Source organism: Lepisosteus platostomus, chromosome 1 (genome assembly GCF_059453375.1).
Source record: "Lepisosteus platostomus isolate fLepPlt1 chromosome 1, fLepPlt1.hap1, whole genome shotgun sequence".
Taxonomy (NCBI): domain Eukaryota; kingdom Metazoa; phylum Chordata; class Actinopteri; order Semionotiformes; family Lepisosteidae; genus Lepisosteus; species Lepisosteus platostomus.
The window spans coordinates 40,765,495-40,787,344 of NC_142611.1; the positions used below are offsets into that span (position 1 = coordinate 40,765,495).

Genomic DNA, 21,850 nt, shown 5'->3' on the forward strand with positions numbered 1-21,850 from the left:
GGAAATGTTCAAATAAATGTTCCAATTGAAATAAACAAAAAAAGTAATTTATTCCTTTATCATATTGGCTAGCTAATGTCCTGTCCTTGTTAGTTAGTTAGATCAACTAAATGCTGTGGTGTTACTTTTTGTCAATGAAAAAATAAAGTATTTTCATTTAAAATGACGGTTACAAAGAATGTGGACCAGCGTAATGCTTTGAGTTTACAGCTTGTCCAAGGTCATTCGTTATTAATACTATTAGTAATATCTTCAGTAAAGGCTTTGATGTATAAAATATATCTGCATTATTAAAATATTTATGATAAAGGTAGGTTGTGTACTTTTGCCCAACTGAGCAATCTTGCTTTCATGAAATATACCAACTTTTTAATGAATGAATGATTAACATGCTGTAATACACTGTTTAAATTTAAAAGCTCAAATGCTATACATGATAGGTTAAGCTTTATTGGCTCCTCCTGGCGGTTTTACAAGGTGATTCTGGATACTATTAACATAATATAATTTGCATATGGTAATTCCGGTATGACGCCAAATGACGCATTATACCGTGTCATACCACATTTTGATGCGACACGCCCACCGCGTTGTACCGTGGCGTACCCCACGCATTTTGAATGGCTGCATCTGTATGTGGTATGTATGTGTATCTGTACTTGGTTAAGTGAGAATTTAGCTATTTGTGACAGTTTTCTGCACCAAACCCTACCGAATGTATAAACAAACCCAGTGATAATCAATACTCTTCCTTTCTTTATAAACTATTTAAATAACTTTCATGATCAAGTAATAGGAAGTGAAGCATTTGAGGAGATTATAAGAAAACGAAACACAAACGTATTCTGATGACGCTCTCCAGCAGAATAATCATTTACCCAAAACAGGTATTGATTAATAGAACAATTACACATTTTATAAATGGAGGTTATTCCCAGGACTGGTTGACTGGCTGATTGACTGACTGTATACTGTATGCAGAATACAGGAATGTGCATATTCTCATGCTGGTCACTTACAGTATCATCCCCTGGAGCCTCACGCTTCATCGCAGTTGCAACTAATTAAGATGTGGCAGCCTTCATCCTGCCAAAAAATTATTTATATATCCATTCTTTGCAATAGCAGCACCATGAATTTGGAAACAGACTGAAACAGGAACTAGTCAAATGTAGTTTTGATTTTACTAAGGATCAATCAGAGAAGGACAGAACTTAAATAGGCAGCAATTTAGTGCCCTGAAAAAAATGTTGGTCATTACACTTGAGTTATCAGCAGTTCTTCTTCAAAGGGATGTGATTTATTAGCTAAAGACAGGAACTTAATTTCACATGTGAAAGAATTTTACAGATAACAACGACCTCTGTCTCTTCCTGGAACATTGCTATGGATTTTCTGTCCCAAAGGGAAAAGGTCCACCTAATTTTCCAGCCCAGTCGATCTTCATTAACTTTTGAGATCTTATCATATATTGATAGTAAGACAGAAAAGATTTTATGCAAAAAAAAAACAAAGTAAACCAAAAATGTATTAAAATCTATATGTCAAAGTAGGTATAGTTTGTGCTGTTAAAGTTATTACAGCTGTTATGCATAGATGGTACTTAAATACAATATATACTATTTATTATATAGTACCTGTACCTGTATACAGTACAGTAGGTATAGTATTGTGTTTGTATAGATTTGCAAACACAATATGATGCCTTTACAGTTAGTTAGGTCTTCAGTAAATCCATCTACCTGTGAGTCTGAATTTCGCAGGTCAAGAACATAACTTACTGTCTCAGAGACCACATAAGAGTTAGTCATGAATCAAAACACATTCTAATTAGGTCACAAATATTGGAACTATAACGTTTGAAAAAACACTTTCAAGGATGGAGGGACTCTCACTCAAAAGCTGCAATCAAGAACACATAGAATTGGCTGTGTAAACTTCTACATCTATCCCCTTTCCAAAATCCCCCCTTAATGCCTACTCCACTATAGGATGCAAACGCATGGGATCAGTGTGTACTGTGTCTAGGCTCCTCATTCTCAGCAGTTGCCAGCTCTGATGTCCATGCCAAATGTGGACCCAGCTGACATGGGTTCCAAATCATCTTACCCTCCCCCATACCCTTAATGACCAACTAGTGCTGTGTTGGCCCTCGACTCTTTCCTTCCTTTCACAAGTTTCCACCCACAGCCTCACAAGTGCACTGGACTCCTGTTTGTCCTTAGAACTATTGCTTTAGCTGCTATTTTTTCAGCACCAGTACTTTAAGAACATAGCTTTAGATGTTTATTTTTATATGAATCCGTCCTCATCCATTTGATTGTGGCAAACATCATCAACTGGTTCCCTTCTTCATTCCTTGCAAATGGGGGTTTTGTCAGCTTTGACCTTACAGACACAGACAGGGTAATCATTTCTTCAGCCTGGTGAGTTTAAAAATATTAACATATGTCACACATTAAAATGTTAAGTGTGCTATCCATTTATATTGGATGTGTTGTCTGATCACTTTAATTGGATCTGGATCAAACTCCAGAACTCCAAATAGTAGTATTTTTACCTGCACTGAAAGACTGGGTTCCCTTTGCAGAAAAAAATCAACATCATTAATCTTCATAAGATGGCTGTTATGATGTATGATGAATGTATCACATTTTTAAAGCACAACTAAAGGACAAACATTTATTTGTACTCAAACTCTAACCAAGTTAACTACTATGTATCAGTCATTTTTCATGGGTCTACACATCCTCCTATCTTTTTTTTTATTTCTCAGACAATTTATTCATCTATATAGGTCATTCTGCCTCATACAGACAAATTAAACAACTCAGTTTGCCCTCTATGGTGATAGAAATGTCAGATTCACTGGGAGTCAAATCAGCAATCATTTTTGTACAACGGGCAAATTACATACCACTCAAAATTCAGCTTAACTCCTTGGTAAAGAATTTTCAAATTGTATTTGTGACTAAAAGCACACAGGCCATTAGAAATTTTATTATATAATACATGATTGTAATATCTTCCTAGCAATTATACAGGTATCTACTCTACAAAACACTTTTTTTCACTTTTAGTAGCTTCAGAAATGTTCTATTAGTTTATGACAGTATGAGATAGATAAGTTTAATGTAATGGAATTTGGATTAATTTCCTTGAGATAAAACAAGTTTAAACAACAGCGAGGAATCTATTAAAGCTGCTTAGGCAAAATACTATACCAATATGATCCGAGCATTTGTAATTATTCATTGTCAATTTCAGTTGAAACTGTTGCTGCGTTACCCAGAGTTAGGACATGATGCCTCAAACAATGAATTGTTTCTGATTGTAACATTAAAGCTGTTTGCTTAAATTTATGCAGTAAACGTGGACAGCTAACAATGAGTTGCTAACACCACACAGATTATCAGCACATTTTTCACACATTGGGGTCCGCTCTGTGTGGCTCTTTCAGAGAGACAGTTGCTCTGCAACAATTTATGGAACCTTCAGCTAATCCGACCCTGCTCCTGCTGAGACTTTTACCACTGTGTGCAATTTTCTGGAGATTCTCCTTTGTTGGTGAGTGAAACAGCATAAAGTATTGTTTTTTGGCTGTAATGTAGACTTATTCTTTTAATGGATGAGCCACACAGATCGCATCAATTTCTTAGACACAAAAGAAGATTTAAATTTACCAAAAGCCTTGAATATCATGTATTTTTTTAAAACTTGTAACTAATTCATTATTTTATTAGAAATGTTGCAAAATATTAGCAATCAACTATTGTAGGGGTTTTGTGCATTTACTGGGACAATTATTAATAGTAGCAATAAGTCACAAAATTATTCTTTGATGGCTATTAGAAAAGATAACTCAGCAATGCCCACACACGGATACTAGTACATGAGAATACATTTATTAATACATAAAATGTGCATATAAACATAACAGATCTTAAGAGTGAGGGTTAGCAGAATACAAAAGGTATATATTCAATCACTAATTACAAACCAAGAGGGACATACATTCAGTATACCATTCATTTAGACCATTTCGTAAATTAACTTTGATTACAACTTCTACACTAGATACGCAAAGGCAAGTACATCACTCACAGGAATTAAATTGATATCAACTGGGGTTGAGGTAACAATTGAATTCTCAAGCTGTAATGCAGAATATTCATCCAATATGTGTAGATTCAGATCTCCCGCGGACACAAAGAAACAGTGGCAGGCTGTTGCTAAGTCCAATCGGCATCCAGACAGTGCTGGTTCGTCGTGGAGGTATGGGAGAAGGAGGGAGAGATTCCTGCTGCGGCGCGCTAGCAGTGGGCTCTCTGAAGACCGGCTAGTTAGTTTTGGCTTAACTAACAGAGATTGTGCACACGGAAAGTGACTTCGGGTCCAAGCAAGTCACATTCTTTAGATGGGAAGAATACTGGTTCGTTCCCAATGTGGCGCTAGTCCTTAATCCTGAGATTCAGCTGTCCACAGTTCCGACCGTAGTTCACTCGTTGATCAGGTGAGCGTTCGCGGTGGGTTTACGAGGCTTGCTTCTCGGCTAACCTTGGGCGGATCCTTTGGTTACGCATGGCAACATCCATTCTTGACTCTTAGAACAAAGAAAAAGTCCTGGCACTTGGACACACTGGCCGTCACGTGATTGTCCGAGCTGAGTCTGAGAATGTCCTGGAGGAGCCTCTTTCTGGGCCCTGTGCTGCCTGTTTTATCTGGAGGAACTATGGTTGCTCATTGATTGACTGTTCCGTGGGCATTCGAGACCCATGTGGGGTACCCTACCCTACCAGTTCCTGATTGGCTGATCGAGGTGGAGGATGAGTAACCATTATCTCTGACATTAGGGTTGTACACAACCTGGGATGCGACTCTACCTTGGAATCTCCCAGACAGTAAGGTACCAGAGATGACCATTTATTAGGGTGGCTGGTGAATCTCAGCCTTGGCAGCTGTTCCTTATCAGGAAACTCTATCAGCTAGAAAAACACCTTAAATGTGAACCAAATGGAATGGTCTCTCTGTATCCAGCACCACTGAGATGAGGGAGAGAGAGACTGGCAAGGGAGCGGCAAACTTAATTCTTGTATTTTTAATAAGCCTTTCCGCTACACTATCATGCAGTTTAGTTGCTGTTACTGTATATTAGGTCATTGTGTTACAAAACATATATATATTGCTACTCTGAAACATTGTGAAAAAATTACACAGAACATTCTTGAACAAATATCCTACACTTAAACAATCAAAAAATTTAATTTCACATTGTACTTTGAAGGTACTGACAATTTAAACCCACAAATGTCTTCATAATCAGCAAGAAAACACAAATCAGAGGGTGCAAGTGGAAACTTTGTGGAACTAAACTAAAACCTTTCAGCAGGAGAACACTTATTTAATTAAAAGAATTGTAGGATAAACAAGGTACCCCACCATGTTACTGAAGCCAGTATTATGGCTTTTTAATATCTGATTGAGATCATTATATTGATTAAGTAATAACAACAAATTAGACTGATCAGGTGACCTCCTTTTGTTTCTAAACCATTATTTTGTTTTTTAAAGCATGTCTTACAAGTATAATGAACGCTGATCATCAAAATGATAGCATTACCAAAGCTAGCAATAAAGCTTGCTGTTTCAAGTTGTCTGTCATTTTTGTATTTTCTGAAATTATCATAAATGGCAGAGAAAACTATGAAAATGAAAACATTTAAGTAAAGGTGTTTGATTTTTAAGAGGTAATAATTTTAAAGAAGAAAGATTTATACAGAGTACACTGTATCATACAGAGTCTAGGATGGGACATGGAGAGAAAACAAATATCCAGGGGGAATGACTTACTATCTCATGGCCTCAAGATAGTAACTCACGCACATGAGATAATGGCATTTGGCATGATAGCAAGTCTTTATTTCCAAGTCCCATCCCAGCCTCTATAACATCACTTATATTAGCTTAATACAGTATCTGTGCTATTGAATGTCTTAAAGCAATTAAAGTTTGAGGAGTTAAAACATGGCCACATACTGAACTTTTATGAGCCCCTGGGTAAAATAGTGTTTGTGTCATTATCTTTCATCTAATCCTTATTTAGTAAGTCCTGGGATCTTCCGCATAAGATAAACCTCGGGCCATGTTAGCTGTTTATTATCTAACCAAAGTTCCAAAAGTACTTTCAGAAAAATCATAAAAATGCATGAATGAACTAAATAGCTACAGCAAAAGTTACTTGCACTTACTAAACCCTAGTGACATTACTATGGCTTTCTAGAAGTTTCAAACATGCAGAGGAAACAAAACATATGAAAGTATACACAATTAGATCCATACATATAAAATAATACATTTTGGACGGTTAGATCACAATTAGATCAACTCTCTTTGCTTTGGTATATTTGCAAAAAATATGATTTCAGAAAATGTTACATAACACAGTACTCAGATGCTAAAGCTTTTGCTTTCTGTTTTGATCAAGTGGAAACATCCATCAGAGTCAATTAAACTGTTCAAGGTTACTTTCCTCCCGTTGCTGCCTTTTCTGAAAGGCTTGTTTTGTCAACCAGTGAATGCAGCAATGTAACCATATACATAGGTTTTACAGTCACTGAATTGCACCCACCAGCGATTAAACAAATATATCTCTTATATTTCTGTTTCACCATTTCTATGTGAGTATTTGGCAATTACAGCTTCAGGCTGACTCCAGGTTTAGTACACGAGAAATGTGAGATGCAGATTTGGCTTTTAATGGCATAGCAGACGGAGTGACAGCCTGACCATGAAAAAAGGGCTGTTTTATAATTCCCCGTTTAGATTAAATAAACCTAATGGCTACTGCAAAGTTGATGACGTGGAAATTGTAGGTTACAAAATGATTAAAACTAAAAGATGGGTGTTCAGTTCCCATATGTATTGTACACTTTGTTAAGCATGACTGACATTTTACCCCTCCCTCTGAAACTTCACTTAGATAGAAACTCTTAAGTTACTATACATTTCAGAAGTCATCTAAAGACAGGGTTCATACAGATGCTTGAGTCCCTGGAATGTCTTGGAAAATATTTTTTCACAAAGTCCAGTCCTGTAATATCCAGCCATCCTTCCATTTGCTAACTGCTTTATTCAATAATAATAATAATAATAATAATAATAATAATAATAATAATAATAATAATAATAATAATAATAATAATTGCTTATACTTATATATCACTTTTCTGGACACTCCACTCAAATCGTAATGGGGTAATGGGGACTCCCCTCCACCACCACCAATGTGCAGCATTCACCTGGATGATGCGACAGCAGCCAAAGTGCACCAGAACGCTCACCACACATCAGCTATCAGTGGGGAGGAGAGCAAAGTAAGGAAGCCAATTCATAGATGGGGAATATTAGGAGGCCATGATTGGTAAGGGCCAATGAGAAATTTGACCAGGATGCGGGGGTAACACCCCTACTCTTTTCGAGAAAAACTGGGATTTTTAATGACCACAGAGAGTCAGCACCTCGGTTTTACGTCTCATCTGAAGTATGGTGCCTGTTTAGGTTTCAAGTCTAATTTTAAGCAGGTGTTCCCTCATAGATAAAGTTTGCAGGAAGAGAAGGATAATAGATGATGAAGACTGAGGATGAGGGCAGACAAATTTAGAAGAAAGAGGGAGAGAAACTTGATATAATGTAATTGGCAGTGGTCAACCATTTTGGACAGGAAGAGTAGAAGAGGCAGGTCTTTACTGTGGTTGTGAGGGACAGAGGGATCTAAAGAGGATATATTAAGTTGGGGTCTGATGTGTGCCTGCTATGTGGGAAATTTCCTGCAGAAAAGGTGGCATGGAGAATGGCAGAAAAGAATGGGAGTCTGTCAGGGGACATAGACTGGAGGAGGGGAGAGGAGCTAGGATCAAAATAAAGGGTAGTGTGGTGATTTAAGAGAACAGGTTCTCAGACATTAGCCACGGAGAAGGGGAAAAGGAGGACAGGACTGCCTCATTGGCAATCTGTAGGTTGTTGGGTAGTCTTTTCTAAGTAAACTGGTTATGGATGGTGGGTACCCTCTCATTGAAAAAGGCTGTAAAGTCATCGGTAGTGAGAGAGGAGGAAGGATGAGGAGATGTGAGCTAAGACCTATATTACCTCATTTTGGGCAGCTCTACATAGTATTAACACAGACTTCTCATTCAGAAGTTGTATTCCAGTTACCCCTCTGTCACCCTCACTCAAAACAAAATTTCAGATCATCACACCACAAATTCTCCATTCTCACTTGTTTTCTTGGAATGTATAATGATGCCATTTCGATCTACTTTTCTTTAATCGTATTCCCATTATTATGATTAAACAAGTGTGGGTGGCGGTCAAAGCCATTGTGTCTCTTCTGGAGTTAAATTTTTACTCCTGTCATTTTCACAGATCGGTATCTCTTCGTATACTAATTCATATTCTATTTAAAACATTGCAACTCTCCAATGTACTTGTACTCATGGCAAGGTCATCAGTTTCTCTCAGTCAGAGAAATAAGCAATTCTGTGATTCTGGGGGCCCTGGGCTCAGTTATTTACCTGGGGTACTATCTGGGTGGAGTTTGTATGTACTCCCAGTGTTTGCCTTAGTTTCCACCCACAGCTCACAAACACAAACATACCGGTACATTTATCGGTTTCTGTGAAAACTGGCTCTGCTATAAGTGTGAGTGTATATGTGTTAGTCTGTGCCCTGTGATATACTGGTTCCCATTAGGGTGTATTTGGCTTTGTGTCCATTGCTTACCAGGATAGGCTTTGGCTGCTCCAGACCATGAATTGGATGAAATGGTTAGAAAATGGATGCATTTCTGGGAGGTATAACTTAATACTACCACACCATAATTTTTAGAAAATGTGTGATTGCAACAAAGTACAGCAGCATGAAAACAGTATTGTAGTAAATCTACTTTTTAAAAGATTGCACCTTACAATGCAAGAATAAAAATATTCTATGATAATGTCTCCAAGTTGCAGTCTGTCAACTGAACTTTACTGTTGGAAAGAGAAAATGATATTCTGTGTGAAGGAAAATAAATCAAACTACCTATAATGTATGAATGCAGAAATTGAAAGCTACTTTTTAAAAATTCTTCCTTATGCCTCAGATAAAATGCTTTGGCCATTTTGATTTGGTTCAGTAACTTATTCCCTTTTCTATTATTAAAAGCCTTAGGTCATTTTTGTTGTATTTTTGTGGGTGGGTAAGGTGAATGTATTAACTATTTTAATGTTTTTAACTATTAAAAACAGGTTAACCAATTTATCAACCTTCTCATGACAAAGGATTCTGAATATTAGAACTGCTTTGAAACATCTGTGAATAAAAAATGGCTGATTAAAGTTGTATTTTGGGAGTAGGGTTACCATGTGTGCTGCCATAGCTTTTTCCATAAAAGATCACCATTAGTTTTCCTGCATGAGTGACAAAATCTCCAAACATTCTTCTATTATTTTATCTATACATATTACTTGCTATACAGTACAATCTACTTTGTTTGTCTATTTGGTTTAAGTAAACCAGGCTGTAAAAAAAGGTACTGAGCAACTTATTGCATTTTTTTAATTATTTTTTTAATTTGATGCATGCATACTAGGGTTCACATTTCACTTCTATGTGTCACTTATTGTCAAACTCTCTTTACTAAAGCATCTAGCACAAAACATATTTAACTTGAAAGGGAAAATTAACCTACTATTTCCTTAATTGAAAATGTACAGAAATAAGAAAAGATTTATAGTGCTTTCATCGTGACAAAGTCATTCTGATCCACAGCCTTGATAACTGAATAACTGAAAACCATAATTATAACTATTGAACAAGCAATTGGTTTGGAAGGTCATCAGGAGCTACATTATTCATTTAGGTAATGAAACCCAGGAAACCAACATATTCCATTAGCAACTTCTGATATCTCACAACTGGCAACCCACTGAAGCTAAGCAGGTGTGAGCCTGGTCAGTACCTGGATGGGAGTCTTCCTGGTAAAAACTAAGGTTGCTGCTGGAAGAGATGTTAGTGGGGCCAGCAGGGGGAGCTCACCCTGTGGTCCATGTGTGTGTCCTAATGCCCCAGTATAGTGAAGGGGACACTATACTGTAAACAGGTGCCATCCTGCAGATGAGACATAAAACTGAGGTCCTGACTCTCTGTGGTCATTAAAAATCCCAGTGCCTCCTAATAATCCCCATCTATGAATTGGCTTCATTACTCTGCTCTTCTCCCCACTGATGGCTGATGTGAGGTGAGCGTTCTGGCACACTATGGCTGCTGTCGTATCATCCAGGTGGGGGCTGCATGAATGAAATCATTGCTTTTGAAGCACTGTTCGTTAGAACCTCTGATTACAATTGATGAAGTTGAAAAAGGATGAACACAAATAATTTCTCAATTTGTTTTTATTCCTATCTTTGTTTAAATAAATCTACAGTATGGCAAAACATCTAGCAACTTCATTCATTCTGAATAGCATGCTATATCACATTGAATTATAGACAGAGCCAGAAGCAAGTTGTTTTCACATAAACAAATTATTTTCCCCTTATGAAAAAGTCACTGGTACTGTATATAGCTTGAATCAGGTCACAGACACAGCAATTCATTATTTGCCAGAGGGACATTTTTTAACATATGAAAACAGAATAATAACCTTCCTTCAGCCATGCTGTGTGCAGATTTTATTTAAACTCAAACAATTTCCCTAATCCATTTCACTCAGTAAAACAACTACATCTTAAATTAGGATGATTTAGCAGTTGATTTAGAAAAGCAGATGTCACGTTTATAATCAAGATTCGTAAAGTCTTACTTCACATATCCTTCACAAGAAATTGTTTTCCTGCCAGAAAGGAATGAATGCTGTTTGAGTGGTAGAGTATATAATGACTTTGCATTTGATCTGATTCTTAGGTGGAATTCCCTTCATTCTCACTGGGGAGCTCTTTGAACAATCCTATCGACCTGCTGCTTTTATGATTGCTGGAACTGTGAACTGGCTCTCGAACTTCGCAGTAGGACTCTTTTTCCCTTTTATTCAGGTATGTATAGATGCTATAATACAAAGACATAAGCACAGACTATATTTTTAAACTATATATTTTTTAGATATCATGCATTTTCAGAGCACATGTTTTGTGATAAAGAGATATCAGCATTCACATTGGATGCCATCTCAGGTGGCACTCAATATCTTCATCTGCACTATAAACTCTTTTCTTGGCGGGGCCTTTGTATGACCCCTTTTCCCTGTTCTTTCTTTTTTTTTGTCATTGAATGATTTAGTTTTCAGAATATTGTTCTGTGTATTGCACTCATTTTTAAGAAACAACTTTTTTGGTTTGTCTGCAATCATATACAATTAAATAATTCTTACTAGATGGGTAAGTAAAAATGTTTTTTTCTTCTTCCCCCATTTGGGATCAGTATTTAGCATCAGAATTATCACTGTGATAAAATAAATATAATAGACATTTTAATGCAGTGAGACCTCTGGGATTTTCAATAACTTGAATAAAGATTATATTTTAAAACAGAACTTTAAAGCATATGTGTGTATAATGGAAAAACGTTTCTGCATCTTAAGTACTGTATATTTACTGTAAATAGGGTTGGCTGACATCAGTTGTCCTTTCTGTAACTCACCCTAACTGACCAATAAGGCCATCCCTAGACCAAGGTATGACTTGGCAACAATACTTTTAATGGCACAAACAGGCAAAAACGACACAAATGAATGTGTTGGGAGTGTTTGTGCTGTTGTTGGGGAAAGACTTCACACAGCTTTTTATCTTCCCCAGCAATTACTGGAGTTATCAAATAACAAAATAGCAGGAAGAGCAGATATTCATGGCTAATTTTCCATGATTATATAATCACAGATACAATTGCTGATTTAGCTGAAGAGAAAGGAACTGAGTAGTCAAATAATAAACATTTGCCAAATTCAGTCCTTATGCTCCCTTCCAGCATCAGCACTTCCAGAAAAAATGAAGCCCTCTGTTTTCTGGGGGGTTGCATTGCACCAGGCAACTTAAATGTAATTTCTTTTGGGCTTGTTCTTAGCAATAACACTAGGAGGAAAAACAATGAATCTTTTCAGATAACAGTGTAATTCAAGATTTTTTTTAAATGCTCTTTTGAGAAAACTAAGTAACTTTTCATTGGACTGATTCTTTACAAGTCAATACCATTAACAGTCGTACAAATCACAATACCAGGTGGCAGCTGTCAACATTTAGAGAACAAATCACATAAAAAAATAATGGAATTAACCTTTGAGACAACTGACTGGAAGTGTTGTGAACTCAGCGATCCTATTACTGCACCACTGTCAAAACTGATGCTGCTGAGCTTTTCTCTGTGTAGCCCTGTGGGGGTGAAGTTGGAATACCTTAAATAAGTTCTCCGCTTAGGGCATGGTGGAGATGGAGGACATGGAAGGAGAGAAGGGAAGAGACAAGAGAGAGAAGAGAGACAGACATAAGACAAGAGATCCTTGTCCAGATAATTCATAAAGACAAGATTTGAATGAAGTATTCTCTAAAGAGCAGGTGGGCTCTGATATGAAAGGGAAGATGGGAGGAGGAATGGTTATCTCTCTCCATTGGTTGCCTCTAAAGGTGAATTTCTGTACTTACCCCATGGTTAGTATGGAGGAGAAGCTCTTGGGTGGAAGCCATGTTGGCTGCCTCTAGGTTTGGAAACGGGTAACCCCTCAGCAACTTAGGACACTGGGTGTAGACATCTGTTATGGTTAGCATCCCTACCCAAACAGGATCGGTAATTTAGTATTACTCTATTACTACTAGTGATGACTAAAAGTCAATTACTTGTGGTTAAAGGCTGTGGTATTACAGGTTAGGTTAGGACTGAGAGAGAATTCCTAAAGGGAATATAGTTGACATCTAGTAGTAGACTATAGTAGACAGATGTGCATTTAACTATATTCCTATTTCCAAAAGGGAATAAAGTTAAAAACGTATCTGTCTACAGATCAGTTATTGGTTAAAAACTCTAAAAAGGGTGTGGATTCTTAAGTGAACCTGTGCCTTATGCTAACTAAGGACAGGAAAATACTCCTCTCTGTAAAGTCAGGGTTTCTCAAGCAAGGTTTTGTGGGATCCACAGTGGGTACGTCCTTTTGGTTGTATTAAGTGGTGACTGGGAGCACCACTTAAATCATTCACCTGTAGAAAAGGAGTCATGGAGCTGATTTCTGAGTGTTTTCATGGTAAGGATCAATAATCCCAGAGAGAGTTATGTAATATACAGAAAAAAACTGGTGATGTTGGTTTCTCACTGTGCATAGATCTGGTTGTAGTGAATGGTTCTGGTTATACAGTTATGTGTGGTTATAATGGTTATAGATCCTGATGGTGGATATATTATTGGGTTATTGGCTGGTGCACGATAATGTAAGGGGTTATGTTTTAGATTATGTTCTCTGTTAACTAGATGATGGTTTTTGGTTGTTTATGAGTTTTAATAGAACTCTCCTTAAGACTCAGGGTGTAAATAAATGTTGCCTGTCTAGCAATTGCATGCTCTGGGTTGTGATTACTCCCCAAGACTATAACCACAACCCACAGCATGCTAAATCAAAGAAATCAACTGCAAAGCAACAGGATCAAAAAGAAAACCAAACTGCAGGTAAGCACAAACACTACGAACTAAATTTGTATAGCTGTGACATTGTGAGTCATATGTTGTGTGTGCCCAGGGAAAATCAATTCAGTTCAATTTATTTTTATATAAATTCACAACAAGGTTGCCCCAAGGCACTTAACAAAGCTGTGTGACAGTACGTGATATTACAATACAACCCCTTTGGGCATGCTAACATTATACAATTCTAAAAAAAATACTAATGTGGAGTATTATGTCTTCCATCATGTCCTTCTGTGTACCAGTACTCCATGTAGATATCTGTAGACCAGCAAATCCTCCAAAACGATGTCCCTCTTGGATCCATGGCAGTGATGCAGCATCCAACTCAGATGGTGGCCAGCTCGGGCACCATCTGGACATCTGGGGAGGAAAATAGGATAGTTTGGTCAGAACAGATGTATCTACCTGGAAGGCCAGCACTGAGACACACAATGGCATGTACAGCAGCACCAGCAACCATAGTTACAACGAGCTATGATGTAAGGTGTGAGTAGGCTAGGCTGAAGTAAAAGGTTTTCAGTCTGGATTTAAATCCTGAGATTGACTCAGCATCCTGTATGTAGGCAGTCAGAGTATTCCATAAACTACAGGCCCTGTACCTAAAGGCTTTAAAATATTTTTTTATTAATATGTGGAATAAGGAGAAGACCTGCGTTCTGTGATCTAAGTGGACGACTTACATTGTATCCATTAATCAGCTACATTAAATAGACAGGTGCCTGACCTCTGGGAGCTGTATAAGTAAGTAAAAGAATTTTGAAGTCTGCTCTGTACCTAACAGGAAGCCAATGGAGAGAGCTACAGTAAGTATAGGTGTTATGTAGTCGTACTTTCTACTCCTGGTAATAATTCTAGCTGCCATGTTTTGAATTCACTGTAAGGTGTTGAAAGTGCAATAGGTGCTCCCTGATTGTAGGGCATTACAATGATCTAATCTGCTGTGTACAAAAGCATGTATTAGATTCTCCGTGTCTTGAGTGGAGAGAAAATACCATAGTTTTTCAATATTTTTTAACTGTAGGAAGCGTGCCTTCGATACTGCATAAACATAAGAGTTAAATGAGAGCCTTGTGTCTAAGATGCCTACTGTAAGTTACGAGCTGAATCTTTGAGGCAAAATTTTAAATCCTCAGAGTTGAGTGCTGAGGTTATATGAGTCCTATCTGCACTGTTGCCTCCAAACAACAGAACCTCACTTTTAGTTGAGTGACAAACAATTTTCACACATCCAAGACTTTACTTCATTAATGCAATTAGCTAAAATGTGACAATTGAAGATCTGTCATTAGGTGTAAATGAAATGAATATTTGAGTGTCATCAGCATAGGAATGAAAGTTAATATTATGCTATCATATTATCCTACCTAGCGGCAACATGTGCAGAGAGAACAAAACTTGTCAGATTACTGATCCCTGTGATACCCCAAATTTAACTGGTGACAGTGACGAAGCAGTACAAAAATTAGATACTTGAACATAGTGAAAACAGTTAGTTAAATTGGAAGTAAATCACTTAAGGATGGTTCCACATAGGCTAACCTCAGACTCAAGCATGTGTAACAAAATACAATGGTTAACTATGTTGAAGGCAGCACTAAGATCTAGGAGTACAACTGTTGTTTTAAAAAAGTTGTCATGGTGCTCATGCTGGCAAGGGGACAAAGCTTTAAGATATTTGACAAAAGACTTTTATCAGATAAAAATGGATGTTATAAATTAAAAGGTTGTTTCTTGTGAATTTATGTAAGCATTTTGAATTTTTCACTAAACAGAGTATTGTAGTACTATTTCTCATAGTATCACGATCAGTAAACACCCTTTCAGCATAAGCTGAAATTGCGTTCTTTGTGTATCATTGTGTATAAAAATCAATGTACTTTGGTACTTTGGTGTTTCAAAATTTTCTGATGTATAGCACATGCATTTACTATACAAAAGTATTCAAATCCTTGCACAGTTTTCATATTTTGTTTGTATAAAGTTTGCTGTCATAGACCTTTGGAGCAGCAATTGATATTTTATGTACACAATCTACTTCACTTAACCAAAGCAAAAAGAAAAGAAGAAATACATAATGAATATGAAATGAAAATGCATGATTGCAGATTTATTCAAGCCCTTTCCTGTGCTTTGTGAAGTGCCCTTTGTGTGCAATAATGGTGGTTCTATTGATTTCAGAAAAATAAAATCACTTGTCTCTGGTAGGTTCTGTGGTCAGGTGGTTAATTTCAAGCAAAGACTCATTAGCTTTCAAAGCAAGTCAGACATAAAGTAATTGAAAATATAGATTAGAAGAAGTGTATGGAAAAATCAACCTCTCTGCACTTTTTTGTGAGCACAGTTTGCACAGTCAGTAAAATACTGTATGGAAGGTGTGTCGTGTACCATCCAGACACTGCCTGGGGCAAAAACTTACCTTTCAGCAGGGAAGTGATCCAAAGCACAAGGCCAAAGTTACAGTAGAGTGACATAAGAAAAAAATGAATGTTCTGGCTTGGTCTAGTCAAAGTCCTGACTTCAATCCTATTGAAAATCTGTGGAATGATTTGCAGACTCCCTAAAATGCTGAATATTTGCCTATAAAAGCTGACGGCCACTTTCATGAGGCACAGAGAAAGAGAATTATGATGGCTGAACCTCTGACATAATGAGCCATTCTCCTGAGTGCTCACGTAAAAAGAGTTTTGGCTTAGCCAACTTGTTTAATTTATGTAAGTTTCCGTTCAGCATTTTTTATTTATTTTGTTTAATTTCAAAACACTTTGAGATTCATTTGGTTTCATTTCCTCTGCAAGAAATCATAACATCAGTAATTTTAATCATTGATACTTATATATAATGTTTCTACATTATATTGAATGTCTTTTTGCAGTGTAAGGGGTTTAAATTAGCTCGATGGTGGTTCAGTGGTATTCTCAATTCTCACCTACCATGCAGGAGGCTTGGATTTTCATTCCCAGCCAATGCATAAATTCTATCTGCCTTAGTCATAAAGACTAATGATACTTTTCTAATAATAAAATGTATACAATATTAACATTTTATTAATTGTATATATCAAAGTATGTTAAATATCAAATTAATATTACTAATAAAAATAGCAATAACATGGATTAGCCTTCATAGTTTAGAGTTACTGTAGCAATCAGGACACCCTGGGGATGTTTCAAAAAGCAAGATGACTTTAGCTGGATATGTAAAGTAATGTTTATTGTATAATATACTGAGAATGTGTTGGGGTTTTTTTCAGGTATACATGCACATTAAAATATTTTAAATTAATTTAAATTTTGTCCTAATGCTAATTATACAGTCTAAATTATAAAATGAAACCAAAGTAAACAAGAAAAGACAGTTGTGTATACATTATTCCACAAAAAGAAAGAACAATCTTCCTTATTCATAATGGTAAGCTACCCTCTCTTCATTGAGCTCAAATGCAAATCTGTAAAAGTTATCTTTCTCTTGCCATCTCTCTAGCATGTTCTGTCTCTCTTTCTCAAATGCTTTTAATAAAGCATAGCTTAAGCTCTTATATATATATACAGTGTAAAAAAGAGAAAGTGAAACCATATGAACCCAAAAGTGTTTCCAAGTAAATCAATATGAATAAAAAACACTGAACAAAAACTAACATGAAATTATTGAGAAACATACTTAAAAGAGCATATTATAAATCAGAAATATTTTATAAGTCGAGTACTTATGTTCATGTGTATGTTGTTTATCATTTTTAATCTGAACTTTAGAAGTTTTGTGGGAAATTAAATTTAAATGAGCATGTTATTTTTTTTCCAAAATAACTACAGTAAGTGACCAAGTTTGATGCAGAGAATTTGATGCAGAAAATGTTTATGAAGAAGGTGAATACTGAATTATGTAATTCATCTTTTTATCTACCACTGCCAGTTATATACAGTACTGTAAATATAAATTTATATTCACAAATTAATATTGTTAATAACATTCTGCAATGTTATTATACTTTGGTTATTTTCAGCTACCTAAATTTCCCTTTACTTACATGATTCCATATTAATATTCAATATTAAGTGGATTTAAAGAAGTAAAACAATGAAGCTACCATTTCACTTATGTTTAATGTACCACAAATTCCACATGTCGGTCTTCTTTGGGCAGTGAAGAGCTAAATGTGGCATTCTGAATCATACCACAGGTACAATGCATTTTGCTTACTGTGGACACAAGTTTTGATGTGCATTCTGAATGGCTGCATCTGTAAATGTGATAAGATGAAATAAAAGATCCAGTGAAGCTAAGACAATCTGAGATACTCAACTGAGTGCAACTGTTGTTCAAAAAGATCAGAAGACATCAGTGACTTTGTCATATAAGGATTTGATGGATAATAACGGCTTTGCTATGTGTTGATTGTTTTTCACATCACATCAGCTTCTTCCATTCTCGCTCATTCCCATACCCTAGAATGGGTTAAATTTTGTGGTATCTGAGGGCCAAATTCTGACAGTTCAGACCCTTTTCAGTAACATAATTACTGTAATTTACCAAAAGTTAGAAAATGAGATACAAAAAGTCTTACAAACATTATGCAATCAGAGAACAGCACAGGCAATGCAAGTTCTTAGAGATCCCTAAGATTTCTGAATATAGTCCTTTTTGTCCAAACTAAATTCCCCAGATGGGAATTTTTAGTGTATTCAGAATTGCATTCTGTAGATCTTAAATGATAACCTCTCCCATTGGTCATTGTTCATACTGGAGGTCCTGAGATAATCTTTTGAGTGCATGCTAAGAAGTGTAAAATGATACTAATAATTTAACTGCACTTAGTCGGTTATACAGTATGCCTACAGTTACATGTCAAACAGAAGTTACAATCATTACAAAGAAGCCTGAGTACATACAAAAATGGCCAAATAAAATGAAAATATCTAAAAAAAACTATTTGAACTTAGAACGTTTTGCCTCACATTCTTCCTCCATGGGCCACTACAGAGCATGCATCAAATTTTAAGAATATTTGTGAAGGCCATGCCAAAGTAAAGTGGATTTCATATAGCAGAGTGACCCTCATACAAAGACATTTATCTTTGAGATACAGTAGAAAATTGAATAGGTGGTTAAATACAAATTTGTTAAATGAAGAAATGAAAGGAGCAGCTGGAGTTAAGATAGAAATACCATGTTTGCAGTAGTCTTATTACAATACATCAATTAACTTTTCTCTTGCAGTAGTAATTTTTAATCTCTAAAATTACAGAGGATGCTGTTACATGAAAAAGAATAACCATTTTAAAGATATACATATAACAGTTGATGATACTCTGTAAGTCCTACAGTATACAGACAATCCCAGTGTAAATATCACCTGTCTACCTTGTTAAAAGAATGGTAAATACAGTACATTCAATGTGACTGTCATAGCCATTTAAAAATATTAATTTAAATTTAAATATAATAATCATGGCTAGAAAGCATTTCATTTAATGCATAAATGGTAAAGGGTTTTTTTGTGAAAATTATTCAAGCATTGCAATTAAGGATTACATTTGAAAGGACAAACAAAAGAAATACAATAACGAAAGTCAGATAAAAAGTCTGTGAGCATGATTATTACAACATGATGAATTATTCTGACATGTGTTAATGTACATCTAGCATAATTATAATGAAAAACGAAAATGCAATTATTAATGTCATTTATGATTTAGATACAGTAGCCTACACATGTATGTTTACCCTTGATAAAATATAACTAAAAGTGGACTTCAAGAATTCAAGTGTACTTTCTGTATTTTGTATTTAAAAATCCAAAACTAAAGAGATGTATTTTTTAATATTATATATAAAAAATTAGACATCATTCAAATTAAATATATTTCTAATGTATGATTTTCAATAATTGTCATAGTGAATCTATTCTATGAATTCTGCTCTGGTTCAGATAACCTCAAGGAGGCTTCCAATAGCCTTTTATTATTCATGTTCTTTAAGACCGTCTCCCTATTTTGTTTTACAAATTCCTCTAAATATTTTTCAATCTACTGTTATAATACCGTTTCAGATCATACCACATGATTTGATGTGGGGCCAGCAGAGGGCGCTCACCCTGTGGTCTGTGAGGGTCCTAATGCCCCAGTATAGTGACGGGGACACTATATTGTAAAATTGTCCCATTCTTCTGATGAGATGTAAAACCTAGGTCCTGACTCTCTGTCGTTATTTTAAATACCAGGACATTTCTTGAAAAGATTAGGGGTGTAACCTCAGTGTCCTGGCCAAATTTCCCATTGGCACTTACCAATCATGGCCTCCTAGTAATCCCAATCTGTCAATTGGCTTCATCACTCTGTTCTACTCCCCACTGATAGCTGATGTGTGGTGAGCGTTCTGGCACACTATGGTTGCTATCGCATCAACCAGGCTGCACATTGGTGGTGGTGGAGGGGAGTCCCTATTATTGTAAAGCACTTTGAGTGAACTGTCCAGAAAAGCGCTATATAACTGTTAGCAATTATTATTATGATTTGAACTCTGCTCCCACAACCCTAGTTAGTAATCCAGTTACTGAGTTGTTGCCAAGACAGTTTAACTTGTGTTTAATTGAGATTGTTATTGTTTTTTTTTAAGGCGAATTTAATATTTCAAAATTGTAGTAACCTATTTGTTACTACAATACAGTAATGCAGTATACAAGTATAATATTTTCCTCAAATGATGTGGTAACACTTTATATGAATATTACTGCATACTGTCTTAATAACTACTACACAAGATTTAATAATCACATGGATAATGCTGTGATTAAGAGGTTATGGTATTTGTTTAAACATTGCATGGTACCAAGGGCTATAGATAACACTAAAACCTGATCCCTTATTCACAGATTATGTCATTTGTACATGTCCGTGTAAGGCATTATTCATGTGACTTTAACATTTTGTGTAGCAGCTATGAAGCCTTTATGCAGCAACATTCAAATATCAATGAATGAAGATGTTTGTGGGGATTCAAGTCTCATATACAGTACAAAACAGCAGGTTGAGAAAGGGTGTAGGAAGGACAGGAGCTTCACAATTTGTGAGCTTAAGAGTAGTGAAGGCTCTATGCCTGTCATCAGTCCAGCAGAATGTGTTACCCTTGAGAGAGAACTCATGTAGAGGGATAGTGGCAGAGCCAGCCACAAAGCAACTGTAATAGGTGTCACTAGAGAGTCACTGGAGAGCTCCATATACAGTAGCATATCAGACTTCACAACACTACATTGATCAAGTTCTGGGACTTCATTTGTTCCCCTTACTGTGACTTCTTCTGATGTGATAATATATCCTCATTGTGATACTGTCAAAATGACTTTCTTGCAAAATGAGAATGTGACAGTTACTGTATGCCAAGGATGCTCTACTCACCAGGCTTGAGTCCAGTTGAACAGTAATGGAAGGAACTGAGATGATACAGTATGTGATCTCTAGGGCTCAGACTCCATTGAACAGGCACATGCACAAACTCTTCAAATGTTCAGTTTATATTACAGTTTCTATTACTGTACAGTTTCCACCAGTTGCCACAAAGAGTATTGTGTGAGTTTCATAGTAGATGTCCTTTTGATCAGTCATGTCAAAGACAGTCATGTCAGCGTAATTAAATTATAAATGTATTTTTTTCAATTAAATATTAGTGCAAAAAGCCATTTTCTGGATTGTAATTTTATTAATTTGTTGAAGTTACAGTACACAAAACACTCATAAATACTAGATAAATACCACCTCAACCAAAACTAGATAATGTCAAATTCAAAGTATACAGTATTAGGTAAACATTGCATATTGTAATATTTACACTCCTACTACATGTTAATGGAATTATTGCATTTTTTAAATTAAAACAGTTAAAATCGTATATCCATAACAAAAGATGGAAGCAAATTTTGCAAGATTGTGTTTAACATAATACAATAAATTCTAACATTATTATAGAAACAAAAACTTTAAATAAATCTAGCTAATCTTGAATTATTAGATTTGTAAAAGCAAAGATGTTCAGTCAAAATGAAAGTTTATTTATTTTAATCTATTATTCTAAAATTTCTAGCTTTCTTTATGGGATAATATCAATAAGTCTTCATGAAAAGCAGCTATATTGCTGCTTGGTTTATTATTAAATTATCATG

At 35.9% G+C, this 21,850-nt stretch overlaps 1 protein-coding gene across 4 annotated transcripts in view; it reads left to right on the forward strand.

Moving 5' to 3' along the window:
* slc2a9l2 (solute carrier family 2 member 9, like 2) overlaps nt 1-21,850 on the forward strand; it is a 299,312-nt gene that overhangs the window by 250,081 nt on the left and 27,381 nt on the right. For all 4 annotated transcript variants that reach the window (XM_088628586.1, XM_088628577.1, XM_088628568.1 and 1 more), the window contains one exon: nt 10,942-11,069. In XM_088628586.1, the coding sequence (XP_088484712.1) occupies nt 10,942-11,069 (128 nt within the window). The remainder of the gene's footprint in view (nt 1-10,941; nt 11,070-21,850) is intronic.